Here is a 21,338-nt window from a genome sequence, read left to right on the forward strand (position 1 = left end):
AAATATGGCACTATTGTACAAATTATATAAATTTCATTAATCAACAATGTGAGTAAGTTTTGTAGCATTTATAAATTAATAACATCGTTATTTCAAACGGTTCGATGTTTGAGGCCTGATAACTCCGAAACGACTCACCTTACGCAAATCTTTATTCAAACCTTTTTTGTAGAGCGTAAAATTTCTTACAAGAATATGTTTTGTTTATATCTTCACACTGATTCGTTTTCGAGCAATAAAATTCTATTTTTAAAAAAAAAATTTTCCCATGTTATTTAAATGGGAAATAGAAAATTGAGAATCGCCACCTCTAAATATCAATATTAAGAGCTCATGTTTTACCAAGGTCATTTTTGAGGGACACTCGGAAGATTTTTCAATGTTCTTCGAAAAAAGAAAAAAATAGTCGGTGTTTTTGAAACACTCTAATATATATATAAATGTCCTTTCATGGTCCCGAAATTGGCGTGACACAAGTTGATTATTATTATTTTATTAAAAATTTCAATACATGAATCGTTAAAAAAATGAATAACACGTATTTAATACAGGTCGAATTATATTTTAATATTCATTCATTAGTTTTAGAAAGTGTTGAAATGTATATCGTGTAAGTAATTTCGGCAACAGGATTGATTGGAAATGTAATTGAAATGTAAATAGGTAGGATATAACCTGAACTGTATTGTTTCAATTTTATTTATTTCAAGGAACGTTCATGAACCGGCGAATCATCAACTAAAACGAATAAAACGATAAACAGGTTGAACCGCAATCCGTGGATTGCAATTTATGGGGAAAAAAAAAAGAAAAAAATTCAATCTTCACTTGTGCATGAAGTCAAAAACTTGTAAGTTAAAACCAAGTTTTCTATACGAATACATACGTTTACAAACACGAGCATTCACGCACATGTATATATACATTAAAAGTTGTAAGAGAAACAAGTGGAGGAAAATTTATATCCATGCAAAAGCCTGCAGGCTTAAGTAAGATCATTTTTCATTATAATTTTTTTTCTTTTTTTTCTTTTTGTTCGACATACCGACACACTATGATCGTACGCTTGTAGCATGTCGAAGGCCTTGGAAGAAACGGGATGTAAAATAAAGACCATGAGCCGAGACAAGGGACCTTAAAGAAATCGCGTAATTCCGTAAAGTATTTCCTATAATCGTGTATTGAAGTTAGTAACGTTGTCGTAACGATTCGCGCTGAGGATAAACCAGTTATTTTGCCATTTTGGAATTGTCGAGAATGCGGTAAATCGTAATAAAACAAAACAGACTCGTATTTTAAAACCTTGGTTCAATATTACCTCATTATTGTCAGCGTTAGAAAGAATCAATGCTGCAGTGATAATTCATTTTAAATATAAAAATAAAAGTAAAAGGATCTAAACAGTTTATTTTTCGCAATAAATCGTACTGTTGTAATTACACGAAATCCATAATTCTCAGTGTTCGTACGAGTGGATTATATCCCGTACTAACAATAACTCGGGGAAAATTAAATAACGAAGCGTTTGCGAACGAGTTTCTTTCGCCGATACCGTGCGGCTTGTTTATAATAATGTGTAAGGCGTGACACACCATGCATTTCGTATGCAAGACACGAGACATTGGCCTCCCGCCGTTCTCATCGTCGGACACAACGGAGTTATGAAATTGTTTTAGGTTACCTTGACCGGCTGTCCGGGTCAAATGTGTATCATTTAAATCGGGAGTCAATTACCTCGAGAAAAACGCCGGCGTCTCTTTGCGTAATGAAAAATAAAAAAAAAAATAAAAAAAAAAAAAAAGAAGAAGGAGAAGAAGTTTCACCATCTATCTGCCAACGAGTAAACATTATATGTATGAATGGAAGGAGGATATTTATCCGAACGATTGTTCGAAATACGGGCTTGATTGTACTTTACGACACCATTCTCGAGATGTGAAAGTAAAAGTGAAGAGCAGGCCCGAAGCTTACGTTGTGCATGGGCTTACGTACAACGAGTAAAAATGAAACGAAAAATTGACGAGAAAAACGATATCGACACGCGCGACACAATTGTGCAAGGTACGCAATTTACGCTTGCTCGTTTATAACGTCATCGTAACGTGACAAACGTGGAGAAGGGTGGTGGTCATCAATGAATAACATAATCATTCGAATTACGAACGGAGCAACGCTGCAACGCAACGGTAAGAGAATGCCGTATATCTAATCACGTGGATAATGGAGTATGGTAGCGTTAGGGTGCGAAGTGTCGGATGGAAAAATCTGGATAAGAAAATTACGTCGACGAGCCTACGACATTGATCGATGTGTATAATAATATTATGGTGTTTCAGAAAAAAAAAAAAGAATGTAATTTTTTACCATGGCAACCCCTAAAAAGTTTGTTTCTGTCAAAAGAAGAGCGTTCTACGTTAATCGGAAGATTGCGATCAGTTGATTTTTCAATTTTATACATATTTTTAAATATACGGAGTATCGTGAGCAACATTTTTTTTTACTATCCATATCAATCGCAATATCAATTTACGTCACAAAGAAGACTTATACTCGTAATACCAAGTCTCCGGTTGACGTTTGAGAAGTGTACAATCTGACGACTTGTTCAATCATTAATTCAATCTCACAAAATAGTTATAATTTAATATGAACTTTTAATTTAGGAGAATAAGATTCTCGGTTAATATATCGTTGTGTTACGATCGTGACATTTTTGATTGAATACAAATGTCAGGAAAGAAATAATAACTAAAGTGCTGCAACGCGTTTCTTTAAAAATTTTTAAAAAAATGTGAAAAGTGAAAGATCAGACGAGTCTTTTCAGGGAATCTTTCTTTTAACATAAACAAACTTTTCAGGGGTTGTCGCGGTAGAAAATCGTGAATTATGGTTTTCTCAAACACCTCGATGTGTATACAAGGTGTAAACATATATTATCAAATAAACCGTAATTCGTAGATAACCAATTTTCCGCTCCTTCATCGGGATCATCGTGTATTCTGGACTCGGTCGTAATATTTGGCGGGATTCTGATGATACGAGCTGCTTCTGCGCTTTGACACAGTCTCAACTGGCGATGGTTGTTGGCTCCAAATTGGGTTACGATTACTTAAGAAATCGTGAGTTGCGTTTTCAATCGTTAATATTACAGTGTCGTAGGCTGAAGGTAAACAATCGAGCTACTCCGATGAATTCTTCTCGCTGTTTCGGTCGGTCCTGTTCCTTTTGAAAATCAAGCTTTTCTGCTCTTCGTCGTTGATCCCGAATCCTGCGCACGGAATCGTTGACGATTACGCGCCATCGGATGTCGATCGGCTGATCAAACAACTCGCGTTCGTCGATATTTTTTGTTCATCCCGCTGCAGCGCCGACGTCTCGCATCAGATTTTTCCTTATCTTAATCTTCTAATTTTCAATCATTCACTCTGTTATTTTCTCAATTAATTGATATTATAAGCAAAACACGATTTCACGTCATTAATCAATTATCATCACCTGTATATATAACTATGATATAATATCGTTATCGAACGCTTTCTTAGCAACCTGTTTACAGATTCGAATGCAATATTGAAATTCCTTCCTGCGAAAGCAATAACTTCGTCCAATCGATCACTCTGGCAACAGATCGAAGTGCATCTGAATCCAGAATTTCAATACTAAAAGTGATTCCGCATGAATTAATTAAAGTATCCGAACGTCACTTCTGGCAATTTCAAGCGCCGATATAAATTCACTTCAGATTAATTGAAATGTCTTCAAGCCTGAAGTTGAATGAATTCGCACTTCAAGCGACATTGAGAGAACTCGAATCACGTCGGTTATATTCAAAGTAGAAAGAAAATAAAAACAAACTTTTCAGCTGCTGTTGTTATTGTTATACACTTGACTTCGAGCGCAGTAAATTTCCCGAATCTTTATCAGCTGCGCAATTTTTCAAACGACAAACGAATACCAACACTTGTATTCATTTAAAAAATTACAGGCACAGTAATAATACGTTTACGACGTTTATTATACACATACGTGAAAATCGATGACGTTTAAGATTTCAAGTGCGAGAAAAAATAAAAATAAAAAATATTGTAATCGATTGCTGTATAAGGTATCGGATAACGTCGAAGAAATATACGTGGGAAAAATTAGTTGAAACAGATTGAAAAAACAAATGTAACACGATGCTATGGGATATAGGTACGTATACGCGCATAATAATTTACTGCTGATAAAACATTCAATTTCAGAGAAGAGAGAAAGAAGAAAAAAAAAATACACTCTTGTATGCTAATATGAATGGTATGATAGCTCGTCATTGGCTAATTTGAAATTCAAATATCATATAGGTATGGATATGCGAGTGAATAAATCACCAAGTATTTCATCGCATGTATCGTATTATACGTGTAGAATAACAGAACCCGCGTTCCAATTTCCAAATAAATTACAAAAAATAAAACTTTCAGCAATATGAATGCATAAATAATTATATGGAGATAAACTGAGGTGACTACAGACTCGTTACATTTGTTTTGATACGTTATCGACTCTTTGTTTTTTTATGGTTTTTCAACCGTTAAGAAAAAACAATTTAACGATGTCCTGTTTTACGCTTTTATACTTATCACGATCAACTTGGTTCGTCATTTTCAATTTTCGTTCCTTTCGTAAAACCATTATCAATACCCAAATTAATTATTCGATATTACAAACATATTTAATATGTTTTCACGTTATCAACTATATATAGATAAATGCGTAATTGGTCCAAGTCTCATAAATAAGCTGTCAAAAACACCGAACGACAGCATATATTTTCCGTTCAAATATACGTGCTAATATAGTAATTAATGCGTGGTGCAGTAATTGCTGAAACAGCCGTCAACTCGACGTTGGCGATAAAATCTGACTAACTTCGTAAACGAAATGCAAAGATTTTGCATAAAACGTTACAAATATTACAAACATGCATGCCTCATATATTATCACGGCACTTTCATTACGGAAAGGTTCAACGGCTTGCGAAAGGATTAATTTTATTCAATTTCTTTTATTTTCACCAACGCGAGCGGACGAAAAAATAACTCAAGTCCGTACGTGTATGTTCGAATATATTGCTACGAATGTTGAATTAATCATATGGGGAATACCGCACGTTTTAAAGTACGGACTCTTGTTTTGCGTAATTCTATTTTTCAATTATAACCGTTGGTACAGTAACGCGCAACAAACGCCGCTATATATTTCATCCGTCTTACATTTTCTCGATCACCGCTGTAATCGAATTACGCTGCATGCCAATATAAAAATAATTTTTTCTCACCCCGACATCATAAATCGAACGTAAAATGTGTGATATTTTATTCGCAGGATAGAGAGAGAGAGAAAAAAAAAAAAATATAACAGAATTTGACGAGCAACGAGAATTTTCGTCAAGACTGTACGAAATTTCGAGGATAAATTTGCACGAGATCCCTTCTTGCCATATTCAATCATATTAGGTAAACTCCAACGACGATGTGCATACATCTTAAACACGATATAGGTAAATATATAAGAAAATTAAAGACATACGGCACGTTTTTATATAATACTTGACGGAACTCTTCGAGAAGAATGCAAAGTCAACAGACGAAACAGGTACAACAGTGGTGATGGCCCAAGGCTCGAATGTAAAAAGATGGAATTCCCGGCGTGATAAGTGCCTCTTAAAAAAGTGAATGAAAAAAATTTCGAAAAAAGCACATGCGCACGTAAGCGACAATTGTACGATGCAAATTTTTCCCACCACATATATTTATTTCACAACTCTGAAATTCCCACGCTCTCACTACCTCCGTTTACAAAAGTTTTCGGATCATCGTCGTACGCACAGGTATGATATAAATATTATTCGATGGATTATGCAGTGTAATAAAAAACTCACCAGCATAGGTGCTTCTGAAGCTTTCGTGGAGTTTGAAGGTGAACGGTATGTGAACCTTCATCATCTTCATCTGGGGTATCCGGGGCGCGTGAGGAAGAACGCCGCCACCACCTCCGAACATCAAGTCATCCCCGTGAACTCGAAGTACCATCATATTCCTGCAGGGTCAAAGAGGGAAGCATTTCTCATTCGGAGGAACATCAGTCTTTCATAGTTATGTAGTAATGGAAATAATCTCGTAAGGTATTTTTCGGTCAACCCTTTCAGTCGCGCAATTCAGTTACGAAAATACAAAAAAACATTCAGAATTTTGCATGAAAAAAATAAAAGACACGAGAAAAAAAGGGTTGACTTAAATAAGTCCTGGATAAGTAAATTGTCGCAACGGTATACAAGATATTTTATTATCGATGAAAATGTAGTTTGTATTAAATGACCGGAATCAAGAAGAATATCAACACCTGGCAGATTTGCTGATTACTGGTAAAATACTCATTTTCATATCGTAACCGAAACTCTATGATATACTCTTTGGTTATGGTAAAAAATGAAAATGCTATTTAAGACATTTGTAGTAACCACATATAGAAATTTTTCTTTTCTTGATTAAGCGAAATTTTTTTTTTTTATGAAAACTTCTTTCTTGATGTACTAATATAAATATGCTGCGCATGCCGTAAATCATTGTAACGGAAGGACTTCCGATTGAATAAAAAAAAAAGTTGAAGAAAAAAACAATACGGAGCAGAAAAAAAGAAACGAAAAAAAAAAGGAATCAGAACTAGATAGTACGAATGAGTATATATACTTCTTAAGAAATAAAGTTACCGTAAAAAGGGGCAACTTTGTCAAGTCTGATTTTCTTTTATTTTGTGGTTTCTTTTTTTCAGACGTCTACGAAATAATATACAAAAAAATATAAGCAACCTAGTTTCCAAATTACTTTCCAAATTTCCAAAAGAGAAGTGAAATACGAGGATGGATTGAGTAAAGTAGAAAAAAAAAGCTTGTACTCTAAAATCAAAGTTCTGTTAAAGTATTTAAGGCCCCGTGTTACCTCGCTTCGTGAATAAATTTTCAAACCTAGTTCAAAAATCGTTTTATTTTCAAACCCCGTTCACAGGGCTTCGATTCAATAGGAGAGACGAATGCGATTCGAAAACGTGTGTCTGCGCCATATGAAAATAAAATATAGCCTCGACATTTTTCGCTGATTTTACCGTTGGCAAACTTTATCATTTACAGGCGGCAGTTTTTAACGCGTAGAAAAAATAATTACCAGGATAGAAGTTAGGCACGCATGTTATTTTTTTTCCTTCTTCCCCACGTGAACAATTTATTACAAGTTGACCCTACGGTTTTATATTCTCAAACAAAATAATCCACGTTCCCACGAGTAATACCCGGATACATGTTTACATGGTTGAAATATTTTAAGGTGTTTATTAACATCTTTCGTACATAAATTTTCGTTTGTCATTTCGCCGCTTTTCATTGACCATACGTTATTTTATTATGGAGTTATGTTAAACACAGATAAACATCGAATGAATAAATTGATCTTGTACGCGGCATTAACAATGTTTACACACTGCGATTCCTTGTGCAGATTAATCGACATACAACTGCTCGCAACGCCTGAAGTTACATACGCCAACAACGGACTCCAAACACCACGTGTACCAAGCAGTTTTTGCAGATATATTAAAGGCGGCATTTGAAGAGAGATTTATCGATACGAATCTCTGACGTAAAACAATGTGACTTAAGGCTAATATGATAATTCTGATAAATTGCTAAACGGTCGTACGAATTTTTCAGCACTAAAAGAAGAGGCAAACTCTAAAATAATGACGCTTATTAATAAATCACACAGAGTGGTTTAAACGATCTCTTTAAGAACCGGAATCTTTAATCGTTTTTGTTAGATCATCGCATACAGTTTCGTTGACCCGGTATAACTTGTATACCTACGTCAGATCGATTAATCATAATTTGCTAACTTACACAAATGATGATTGGTACGAAAAAAACCTGACAAGTAAATTAAATACTAACAGCAAAAATAACGATAAAGAATAGACTCAGATTGTGACAAGGAGACGGTAAACGAGTTACTGAAATAAAAAGAGGAAGGGAAAAAGAACGCGGAGCGATTCTCAGTCCGATAATATAATTCATAATTTTTTTTCAGCTATAAACTATCTAAAACTATACTTCGACAAGAAAAACCTCCGTGAAGAATGAGTTCTATCCTTGAGAATTTAAACACGAAGTTTTCAATAATCAAACTTGTAAACTTGAAAATTAGTCCGGAAGATCAAAAGTCACCAGGTCAAGGACCTGGAGCGCTTGTCCTGGAAGTCGAGTTTCACCAGGAAGCGGACCCCGAGTGCAGGATCCACGAAGATAGAGAACCCGGTACTCGAAATCTGCGGAGCGCGATTTCGATACGTCTTCTCTACTGCGCGGTTGTTTCCGGACTGAGGAATTCGGCTAGCTGATTTTCGTGTATATAGATCGATCACGTCGGGAGAAAAAAAAATTTCGGTGACGTCACTTTCTGATCATCCGAACATCCAAACCTTGGGTTTCTCACTTCAATACTACGTACGATGATTTCCCCAAAGCACGTGCGTCATTTGCACTTCGGTCAACATGCGAGCTTATCATCTCGTCGAGAAAGCTGTGTGTGCATAACGGCATACGCTCCGAGCGCTGGATGAAATATGCTTACTTCGTACAATGCAGACTTGCGCAAACGTGCCGTATGCACGTACAATGCATACCGTACCCTTTGTCTCCCGAAACCAGCGTGCACAAAAACAATCACAACCGTCGTCGTTGTAAGCACAATCATCCCATCGCACTTCCGGTTCATATTGTACAAATTATACAAATCAACGAAGATGGGTGAAGAAAAGAATACAAAATTAAATACTGCGATATCGATCATCGTCGTACAAGCGATCGTCATCCTGCGCTGCGATTCGAAATTGTGACAACGTATCGCCAATTCCGATGATCCAAGAAATTAATTATTACGGGATATGTTGCAGCGAAGTCGAATTATCGCGTTCGTTTAACTCACGCGTTGTTGCATATGCCTGAGTATACAATAATACGGGCACGAATGTTACGTGCGATTTTAAAGTTAATTGCGTGTTCTACCTTGTCTACACCGCTACACGTTCATAATCGATAAACAACCGAGTAGGTTTCAACTCTTTGCCCACGGAATGTTATCTTATAAGCAATTGTGTGTGTGTGTGTTTTTTTTTCTCTTTTTAATCCAAGACTCGCACGCAGTTCTTCCGTAAACTCTCCGGGCAATAAAAATATCAGGCTGAATTTTGCAATGTTATTGAAATTATGCATCTTTAGAAAAAGTCGTTATTTTGCAACCTTAGAGGATTACCCGAAATTTAGCAACCCGTTAATCAACGAACAGCAAAAACGAACTCAGATTTTGTAAATTCAACTTCTTCAGGTATTCTAAAGGTGCGGAATCGTAATTGTTTGTTGCAGCGTTTCGATACGATATACATACGTTACTAACTTCAGCCTCGTATAAAAATAGTGTTAAACAAAAAACAGTTACACGAAATCCGGTCATATATCAAAATCGTCATTTTTTATACCTGACTTGGGCACGTGTTAGACAAAATTTAACCGGCGTATATCGTGATGTAGAAGCATTCAAATGATGGGAAACCAGCCATTTCAATCATCATTTCATACAATCAGCTCTATTTTTGTATTTTAAATTGAACGAGATTATACAAACCACCCGATACAAACCGTAAGTGATCGTTAAATAATTATTGGTCTTTAAATCACGCTTTAACCAGTGATGTAAAACTATTTTTGCAACTCGAAATTTGTAAAATGCAAAACGACGGAAGTACCTTATCTTTTATATCCAATACCGAATTTTACGACTATGTCAATATTTTTCATCAATTTGTTGACAGCTTGTGCTCGCGTCTCTCTTTCTATCTTTCTCTCCGACTCTTTTTCGCCATTACTTGCAAACCCGCGACCTTCTTGACTTTGCGGGTTTGTCCAAAACGATCCCCGCACGCCTTACAACCGTAAATAACAAACAGACTCGGGGCCGCGAAGGAGCGGATTTTGTATGCGAGAATTTCATGCCTTCGGCAATGCGCGTCACGTTAAATATATGAGAAATATAAATCACAATCACAAATGGATAATTTATCGGTATACGATTCCGAAATATTACCTTCGCGGCTTTTTGATAATAAACAGGCAAGACCGCCACAGTCAATAGTCGGTAAGTTTGATAAGCGAAGAAAAAAAATTGACAAATTTGAGTAACACAACAATTTGACTGGCATCGATGACGGTGAACAATAACGAAACGACGTCTCTTTTGCACAATACAATAGAAATGTATCTGAAAATATTCGAATATCACAAGCTGAGGTATCAACCATTTGTGAAAATATTTTTATAATTAAGACAAGCTAGTTCGGGATAATCAAAGTTTTGTGACTGTCGTACGATTCTAACGTTAATTAAAAATCGTCATTTCCATCGTGAAAATGTTTTTCAACAATTTATTCCGTATACGCACGCGTTACAGCCTTATTAAATAATGTGTACAAATTCCTCAAATGTTTGTCGCATAATAATTCGTAGTGATCCGGTTGGCGAGAAAAATGAGTTCAATAACATTAGAACCGAGTGAAAAACATCCGAGAGTTCAATCATTTCGAACGTTCCAATTATGTAAAATCTTTTCTTAATTTGCTGACAACTTGTATCATCGACTTCGCCTTGATCAATATCAACCATATGTATCTTACAGTAACGAAGTTGTTTCATTCGTGTTCAACGTCATTTTCTAAGCGGCGAACTTTTGTTTTCTTAACTTTTGACTGTCGGACTTGAGGGAGATCCAACAAAAAGTTTTTACGCCCAACAACGCAATCTTTACATAATACAAGAACACGTACACAATTACAAAACTTATAACAACTCGCAATAAATTTACTTTGAAAAACATTTGGCAGAAGACGTTTTCCTAATTTAATTACAATTTCTTTCTATATTGATCGCTAATAAGCAAAAAACAAAAAACAAAAAGGAAACCCGTGCGTCAGTCGCGATCTCCAGTCTTCAAGTCTGCGTATCGATTCGCCTGATCTGACCACGAATATCTTATTTTTCAGCGCAGTTCTTTCAACAGGCAGTAACTTGAGAAGTATCTAAACACGTGAGATAGATTTCCTCTCAGAATATTCGGCGCCCGTATAACGTACATATAAGAGTTCCGAGTTTTGACACGCAGTGGTTTCGAGAGCATGCACTCAGCTCCAATTATCTTCCGAGACGAGTCAAGTGATTTTTTTAGACAATTATGACGATTAAAACAGAGTCTGGTTAGAGTGGATCATGGAATAATTGAGGCGTAAAGCATCGTTGGGACTAAAAATAACGATATATACCGAATAACTAAGCGTCGTATTGTTTGTAGAAATATACATGGTAAGAGAAGAAAAACAAAATTGTATAATCAGAAAAGACTGCAGGGCTTGTTTATTGTTTACAACGGCTGTTGATGAATTAGCCGATTCATTCGTAATTCTATCCCATCGTATTATACATACACATACATATATATATAGGTGTCGTGAATCCTCGATCATTCCAAGCGTGCGGCGTGAGTGTATAACTTATAAAGATTATCGGTTTCTCGAATTTTCCGAACTTTCTAAATTTCATACAGTTTGATGCCTGCTAGGTGGATAGGCGGGAGGATGTATAAAGTATGCGTGGATAATCGAATATTAAATAGTCATGTAGCTTCAGGAAAGTTTCGCGTCAGCCAGAAATGATACGGAAGCCTGTACAAGCCGGCTTATCGTTAGTCACTGCTGCTGCCGCTGCTGTTAGCTGCAACGCGACTCGTGTAAAGCGATATTACAAACTTTACTAGCGTTGATATCCACACGGCGACGTATTCATAACGGTATAATAATCTCTACAATTGAACGACAAAGTGGATAACAAGTTCGTGAATCAGAAGGGTAAATCTGACCTGAATTGAATCGGAGAAAATTGAATCGAACCTTTTCTCTCTCTTATATATACGTATACACACATACGTCGTCTGCAACGAAGAAGGAATTTTTGCATCTTCAATAACGGTATACATGAACGAAGAAAAAATATTTCATTATTCCCTTTGCATCAATTCACGAGGCAATCAATTCCTTTTGTTACAAACGCAGCTCTGATTGTGCTCAATTATTATTAACGAGAACTCGTACATACGCATATGTATATGTATAATGTGTACATATATTGTCCACGATAAGCCGGCTGGACTTCGGAGATAAAGCACACTCGGTAATACCGCATGACGTAAGTGACAACAAAAATGGGGTTGCAAATATGTGCATATCGCGGCGACGACGAGAATAAGACACGTTGTTGGTGAAACCGAGTTTGGCTCGGCAAATAACCAGACGACAAAATTTCTCTCATAAAATTAATCAAGCCAGTTGTGAAGAATTAAATTGGTCAATTTGCCTAATCGGCGCAAATGAGGGTCTCGCATGCTTTGCAACAGTCCATACGCCATTGCAAGACTCTTGTAATTTGAAAGGCAATCTCGCGATTAGACGTGTTTTCCTCTATCATCGTCTCGTCTCTTTCATTCTCAACTTATTCGATGTAAACCAACCATTCCGTTATCATTGATGAAGGTAACGCCGATAGAACTTGTGACATTGGTTGGTCGATTTTAAAACACAGGTTATAAAGAGAAAAGAATCGTAACAAGAAAATATAGCACACACGCACACACACACACATATATATATATGTATGTACATATTATCAACCTGCAGTAGTTCAAGGGTCACGAATGAACGTTAACGAAAATTTATAACATCCTTGATGCATCCCTGTTACATGAATACTATATGTTATGTAACGACGTCGCATAAAAATATCGTATTTATAGTCCGATACGAAAATAAAGTATCTTCCGGGTTCTGACGCGTTATAAAAAAGTCGAATTAAAATATCCAGAAATATACAGTTTGTTTTACTGGTGCACCGTATACCAAAATTCATAACTAATAAAAGTATTTTCCAATTTTTTTTTCGAAAAAATAAAAAATGAAAAAAAAAAACACCCGGATACGTTCGAGGTGCCGGTTGTCAATTTTTTTTTTCCCAGGCATAACGAGACATATTGCTGCGTCCATACGGCAATACTCTTCAAATGGCAACATAAAGTGGTAAATTTAATTATACATCCGCATATTTTTTACAAGTCAAAGTCGAAGCGATAAAAATGCAAAAAAAAAAAGAACAATTTGATCGTGAACATGTTCTTTTACAAAGAAGAACGTCGAATTTATGAAACTACCAATTATAAACGCTATCGACCTAGGCAGGATATTAGGAACTTTTAGCAGTATAAAACATTACTGCAAATGTGAATTTTTTAAATAATTTTTTTTTAGATTTTTTTTACCCAACCTCGCGTTCATCTACGTTAAAAATTTGAAAAGGAAAACAAGAACATAAACGTGGCTCTGCAAGACCATGGGAGAATTGCAGCAATAATTCTTTATTCAACTCTACGTGTGAACACTGGGTCTTATTTAGGAAACAGTCGTTTTCCGAATATCAATTTTTGTGGAATAACACTGAAACTTTTTTGAGTCTGCCAACTTACGGATGATAATGTAGTTAAAACTTTGCGAAGAATCCCTGAATTTTTTTCACATCTCTCAAAAGTCATCTCGTCACTCTCCCACGATCGTTGAAGTAACCTTATCGTCTAATTCCTGTCCTCCTGTTTCCATTCTGGCTCACGCCGCTCGCTTTTCGCCTGACTCTGCTAATTCTATTCCCCACCATTTTTGATTTGCACTTCTTTCGCTTACTCCTGCTCTTTACCTCACAAATTCATTCCTATCCCTACGTCCGACACTATCAAGTCTATTTCAACACTCGAAGACCTCGGGCATAACTTTTCTTACCGATATTGTGAACTGCACACTCCCTTTAAACTATTCCACAAATTTTTCAAACAAATATATAGTTGATATCGCAAACATCCCAGCCTCCGGTTGTCCCAGGACGTAAGAGCGAAGCCGAACCAGTTTATTCCTTACCGCTCGGGGATAAACGACGTTCACGGATGTAACGAGCTTTTAAACTTTTTCTTTTTCTATTCATTCTCATCATTGTTTACCTTATTTTTTTTCCAAGTCCTACGCAGGTTAAATAATTCTCACTCGGAACCTCGCGATCCTCGTTCCAAATTGCCAGTAGATTTCTCTCACTGCGTTAAAATAACGAAACACCATGTATACACACACACACACATATATATATATATATATATATATATATATTATAAGCACAATAGCATTGAGAGTCTCTGTTCCATTCATTCGATTCAAGGTCTAGCATTGACCTGGAAAGAAAATCAGTGTGCCTCTATCTATCTTATACGGGGAGAGTTTTACAGGTAAGCCGATTACATTGTATGTTTGTTGGTAAAAAAATATACATATAAGCCCGAAATCGTCGATTAAAATTTCGCTGTGTAAATGCGTATTATACGTATGTAATACACACATAACATGTATAGGTACGATGGAACGTGGAATCTACTGTGCAAAAACGAACTTTAACGAGGCTAACTTTTGCGAATGCTACGAGACCACGACGAGGCGAGAAGAAAACTTACGATTAGGCACATTAGGCATATCGTTTCGCACGCAGGTGAGAATATTTCATCTTTCCGCGAGTCTGCATGCATGTATAATGTGTGTATGTGTGTGACGTGGAAACATCGCTTGTTACATGTACAGAAGTGTTGTAGGTATAATACGTACATAGGTGTGTATACATGTGCATACATGCGCGTGTGTAAAACTTGGAGTTGAGAGGCAAGTTACGTACAGAGCTTGACACAGATTCTCGATTCCGAATGTAAATAAAAATAAAACACGACCTTCTCGTTGTCAGTCTAACTATTCATGTATTATACGTATATGAGAGGAATCTGATTACCATTATGTTTGACAACATCCCAATTCACGATCACGATGAACCATGTCAAAAATTAAAACAAAAAATTGATAACTGGAGAAACGTTTTTCATCCGTCGAAGCTTATGACAAGTCTGTGCTATATATATACCATGAAATTTATTGATTTCGTCGATGAATTTTTTCTATATTGGTATGACCCCCGAAAACCTTTTCGAAAAATTTCAACACAATTTAAAACAATCAGTAATCAAATCGGAGGTGCGGTATGGATTATAATAGATTTTGAATGGTACGAAAATAGAAAAAGGAGATCAAGAAAAAATCCCTAATGGAATCAAAAAACTTCGCGATCAACCGTCTACTTATGTTAATTGGTGTGAAAATCCCCATATATACGCAATTGATACTTCGTTAACTGATGGATTCCAAGAACAAATTACGGGATTCAACATAATGGAATACAGATGATATTTAGGAGAATTTTCTTCTTTCCTTTTACGTGGTTTTTATAACTCAGATTCAAAAGTAAAAACGAGAAACTTGTGTATATGTATATATATGTATGTATGTATGTATGTATGTATCCGTGATTTCTTGTTGAAGATTTTTTATGGAAAGAAAGAAAAAAAAAACACAAAAAGAAATTCGGAAATACGGTTAAAACAAGTTTCTCGTTTTTACTTTTAAACTATAAAATTATCGTATCTGACTGTGAGTTAGAAAAACCACGCAAAATGTATTTCATACTTGAGATCTGTAGTATATTGCAATTTCTAAATCCATACCGTTGTCAATTTTGTCATCGTACGCCCGCAGGATGCAGGAAGGTTTGAAACTTTCATTTGTGCGCCTCGGCACGAACCGACTGTCGGACTGACGATAATGAGAAATAAATCATCGTACGAGCTTTTTTCCGTTAGGTTATAAAACCGTGTCACTCGTTATTCGGGCAGTGACACCGGTAGAAGACTTACGGGAATTTCCTCATTTGTTCATTCATTCATCCGCCCCGTCTGGCTTCGCAACTGCTCGCGATAATACAATTTATAATATATTGTTATAACGACTGAACGAAGACAAAATGAATATCTAGATTGAAGCATGAGAGTGGAAAAAGTTGAATGAACGTTACGAGGAACACTGACTACGAGAGAAGGTTTTTTGGTAAATCTACGTTAGCTTTGTCCCGTTACATGGAGATGTGTGTCAGGTAGATTTCACATGTACGGAAAGCGGAAATGTCGGATTGTGAAAACAGATCCTACACGGGTAAGTATTTCTCTACATTTTACTTCAACATCCCGCATTTTGGGGGCGGCTTCGTGATTTATATAATGCATAAATTCGTTGATGCTCCGGAGGGAATTCACCGTCGTGGGAGTCATGTCGGGTCGTTAAAATTGCGTTCAATACACATAAAAGCAAGCGATTTCGGTTCCTACATTCATATTTTACTCACGTATCAAAAACGTATTATAATTATTTCCTGCTCAAACTAATCGTAAAAAATCGACGTCGAAAACGAACCAAACGTGCGAGTCTCTCGATATTTCGCTTCGATGTAACACATACCCATGTAAGATAATACTCATCGATTTTCCAAGTAGGTTTTTTTCACTTTTGCCCCAATCTTTTGTTTCGCAAAACGAAATTGAATATTCTTATGTTAATTACTATATGACCGCATGTCGATAGTGGCGTAGAAAAGAAAATGTGACTATACTTGTAACGATAGCAATGACGTGCAGTTGAAGCATATCTACATCTATCTATCTATCTATATCTGTGTATATATATATATATATGTAGTTAGGACAGTACCTCATGATAAACAGGATGACCCCGCAGAAGCATATCAATACCGCAAGGACGGAGAAAATATTGGACAACTCCGCCACGGAAACCAGCATCGCCGTCATTATTCTTCTTGTTCTTGTTGGTAATATTTAGCGTCAATTTCCACCACTTTCTTTAAACACGTAACAAGAACTTCACTGAAATATATAACAGGGGGTGTATATTTTTACTGTATGAACTTTTTAAACAGCACAGATATTATAGGGTTACTATTATTATTATTATTATTTATGAATAATTCGTTGATGTGTTTTACGTTATTACATTTGTTTCTTATTTTCTCGATGATGTTGTTATTATCAATGTATGGTCACAATGCACAAATCGAAGCACGTGACTCAGACTGCGTTGTTTAGCACCGATCTACATATTAATGTGGATAGTAAGCATATATTTATACAAGTACCCTAAAGATACGTTAACACGTACGTTCAAGTGTGTGTTTATTTTTCACGAAGTGGGATGATAAAAACTTTTTTTTTATCAAATATCGCGATGAAAGAAATCCAGTATATAGCAGATAAGTCCACGTAGTAACGGAGGTTTATCGATTTTAAATATCACACCGTAGATATTACGATTTTTATTTCATCGGTTTTACCGATGAATAAGATATATCGATAATATATATATATATGTATATACATATACAGTCGAAACCGCTTACTGCATCGGTCGATCGATATTTCGTTCACTCGTATAATAATTACAACCGTCGGTGACGATAATAATATATAGCAGAAATAAAATAAAAATTTCCATTTACCGCGTCGTTGATCGATGTGTAAAATAATACAACGAGTCGATGACAAGTAATACTTGTATGATAAATTAAAAGAAACAATAGATAACAAGGAGAAATTTTTTTTAAATTAATAACAAAATATAAAAAAAAAACGAAACGAACGAGATTCACACAAATTATTCACACACACGCGTAGAACTGTACCGTGCAATGATTTGCATTGGTGGAAGAAAAAAGAAAAAAAAAAAAAATGTCGCGATGATCCGTCACTAAATTTCGTATAATTACCGATGTATGCGTGTGAAAATAAAATCGTACTTTCGTGTGTGATTCGTGCGTGTAGTTAGGTAGGTAGGTAGGTAGGTACACACGCCACCGCCTTAATCCTCAAGAAATATTTCGAAGGAGCCCGAAGACGGTCGCGCGGCTCTCACCCATCGCGAAGTACGTACGATTGAGAACTGGCGTGGAGAGAGCGGCTCCCCGACTTAATACCCCGTGCAGCTTTTTTTGTTTAGCAGTGTCAAATCGGCCGACGCGCAACTCGCGGCGCGCAGCTCGCGCCGAGACTTCTCACGGACTTTTCTCACTGCACTTACGGGAGAGTGATGCGAGTAGCGAGCGAATGCCCGACTACTTACTTGCTGCTCGCCCACGCAAAATCCTTCCCTCGTAATTCGAAAGGCTCCCGCCGCTCCGGCAGACTCCAGTTTTTTTTTTTAAATTTATATTCGTACCTTTCCCCCAGTCGCCGATTCGTTCTTAACATCTTTTTCTCTTTTTTTTCTTTTTTGTACCATGAGTCAGGACCTTTTAAATTACGAGTGCAGAAACGCTGCTGCTCGAACTAACCGACCCGATTCACTGTTAACCCATTCGCTGTTTCGTACAGTATAACGGTGTAAAATCTTGATTTTCGTCTTTTACGATTTACTGTCTATTAAATAATTGTCAAGCATATTGCGAAATAGGGAGAAATTTTGTTTTTACTATTTACTTTGTTATATTATTCTGGCACGGCGAATGAAGCGCAAATTTTGACAGAATAAAAAAAAAAAAAGGAAAACAACTGAATATCTGAAACTTGTTTGAAACATCTCAAAATCGTAGAAAAATAGTATTTCTTTACTGGAATAAAGGCATTTTGATTCAATCTTTTGATTTTAAAGTGAACGGGTTAACGTAGCGAAAGGACCAATGAATCATCGGTTCCGTACAATTTATGGATGCATGTGAACCTGACGACGTTGCGATCGATCGAATTAGCTTGCTGTTGTATGTTTCATCATTCTCTTCGTTAATCACCCGCATCATGACTATTTTATCGAATCCGGCGCCAGCGAAACCCACGTGAGCAAAAAAAATTTCCGACAAATTGCCATATATGCAATGCCGAGTAGGTGTGCATAAGGAATTCGCGTAAGGTAATTGTCCCAGTTATTGACCTTGTCTCAATTGTTTTTTGGCTCTGTCTCTTTGATGCTTAGCGTTCAAATTACCAAGAAATAAATTTGTACTGCCTAACTCTCTAGCGACTGGTTTTAGTCATGGAGAAGTTCACAATTTGTACCGTCAATTTATAATTTTGAAAAATATAAGGTTCGATAATTAGGTTTAAGCGTGCCAATAACTGGTACATGGTTTAAGAATTATAGTCTCACTGAAAGGAAATTGCGGTCGAGTCATAGATTTTCAATAGCAATAATGCATTTATTCAATCGAATCTCATTAGTTCGTCTGTATGTTATATTTGTAACGATTGTACATTCGTAATCTGTCTTTTTTTAAGCCGTCTCGAGAACATTTGTTACAGGGAATTTATTTCGGAATAAAAGTAACGACTTATTTTTCATTCACATAGAAACAGCCGAGCCTTATAAATTTTTTGATGAAAAAGTAATTTGTAAAAGAATATACAATCTCCCTGACGTTGTTGATAACAACGAATCTATACCCGAAATGCAGTTGTATTTTTTTAGTTTTCGTTTCCTAAAATCTTTCCTGTACCACAGGGATTTTTTTTTTTTTAGCAAGATGGAACTACTGCACATATTATCTTCACCAAGACTTTAGAAACCTTGATCTTTCTTTGTTTTTTTGTTATGTTTCTTTCCGTAAGTCCGATATCATACGGAAATTTAGCTGCAGTTTCAAGTACGCGCATAATTGCATCCGCATCATGATGCGGAAGTCTGGAGTTGTTTTGTTTGTTTTTCATTCCGCTTTCGTAATTCAAATAAATCGTTGTCGCTTATCATTCATCTCTTATTGTCCGTCTTATTAACCTCTGTGGATATGTACGTACTATATATAATCCACGGTATCCTCCAGGGATAAGAAAACCGGATATGCTCTTGACTAAATTAGGGTATATCGCCTTGAGGCAGAGAGTGTAAAATGCTGCAGAGAGAGAGAGAGAGAGAGGAGAGAAAAAAGACCGTTGGATGACCGATTTATTTACGACGTAAATATTTTTCGTCTCCACAGCTCGCGGTAAATGCGTTCAGAATTTGCATCGATTGGTTTACCATTTACAATGATTCGCGTAGCAGTCAACTGCAAAGAAATAAGAATTTTCCAATTCTTAACATTTTAGAGCCCGTTTGATATTGGGATAAAGGGAAGCGGTGCCGTCATTGCTTTGTTTAGAAGATAAGCGTACCACATGCAATATAGGCGTGAGAAAATATGTGATGAGATGTAAGGTCCTTGAAAAGGTTGAGAAGAAAAAAAAAACCAATGGCATTTCGCAGGTACAGATTCGGATGACGCAGGTAAAAGGAAGCTGAAGGCTACCGATAAACTGGTCATTGTTTCTTTTTTCACTTTTCATATTATTTCGTCGGAGGAAATATAGAAAATGTCAATCGCAGGGTGTAGAATCTAGACGTGTCTCTTATTTAAAAAAAACCTCGAAATTAGACGTTTGCTCAACTTGGAGCAAAAACGACTAGTAAGTAACCGGTGCAGTTCGTAATTTGAAATTTTCAATATCACGATGAAAACGATCGTTACAACTTTTGAAATGATACATTGTAATAATTATAACGACAAGTGGAATGTTTTTAGATGCTAATTTATTGCATAGGTATGAGGTCACTTTTTGTGACGCAGGGTGCGACTGAACCGAACAAATAAACTTATACCCTGATCCTTTTATCACAAGGATCCTCAGCTTCGTTTAAATATCGTCACAAACAGAATTTGAAAAAAAAAAAATAACAAATAAAATATTTTCAAATAAAAGTAACGGAAAATAGCTTAATTAAAGCGTCAAGTGAGGAAGTAAGCCAGATTGCGTCGTGTCTAAGTCTGACAAACGCAAATAGTCAATTATCAGGTTTGCACTAGCAATTTAATTCAAGGTCAAACGCAATCCGCGAGTACATAGACAGGGATCTGCATAAATATATATTTATTCGCGAGGAATTCGCGTGTGTGTCAATATAAGATCTAATTTTGAGTTTACGGATGTTTACATATACATATAAGAGAAAGAAACGATTATTTACCTGGCATCACCAGACATTAAACCGTCAACGAAACGCACTGATTAGGGTAAAAATTCACCCCCATCATGCGTCTTCATTCGCGCACACGAGACGTCGGACGAATGGTGCATGTAATTATGAATTACCTTAGGAAAATATTGAAATTATAAGATAACAAGCTACCGAATTGACTTCGTTCCTGCCGCGCCACGATAAGCGGTTAATTAACGACGTTTTTTTTTCCCCTCGAGAGCACGTGCGAATCGCGATAA

General features: G+C 36.3%; 1 protein-coding gene across 7 annotated transcripts in view; it reads right to left on the minus strand.

The window, feature by feature from the left end:
• LOC124298396 (cell growth regulator with RING finger domain protein 1-like) overlaps positions 1–21,241 on the minus strand; it is a 57,638-nt gene extending 36,397 nt beyond the window's left edge. The window contains exons 1-3 of one of the 7 annotated variants that reach the window (XM_046750327.1): positions 21,088–21,241; positions 16,795–16,967; positions 5,924–6,081 (exon numbers count right to left, since the gene is read on the minus strand). In XM_046750327.1, coding sequence (XP_046606283.1) covers positions 5,924–6,081; positions 16,795–16,892 — 256 coding nt within the window. In that variant the 5' untranslated portion in view covers positions 16,893–16,967; positions 21,088–21,241. Of the gene's footprint in view, positions 1–5,923; positions 6,082–16,794; positions 18,294–21,087 lie in introns of those variants that run through there. The other 6 variants (XM_046750326.1, XM_046750328.1, XM_046750325.1 and 3 more) reach the window with 6 other exon arrangements.
• Positions 21,242–21,338: the final 97 nt, after the last annotated feature.

This window comes from Neodiprion virginianus, chromosome 2, assembly GCF_021901495.1.
Source record: "Neodiprion virginianus isolate iyNeoVirg1 chromosome 2, iyNeoVirg1.1, whole genome shotgun sequence".
Taxonomy (NCBI): domain Eukaryota; kingdom Metazoa; phylum Arthropoda; class Insecta; order Hymenoptera; family Diprionidae; genus Neodiprion; species Neodiprion virginianus.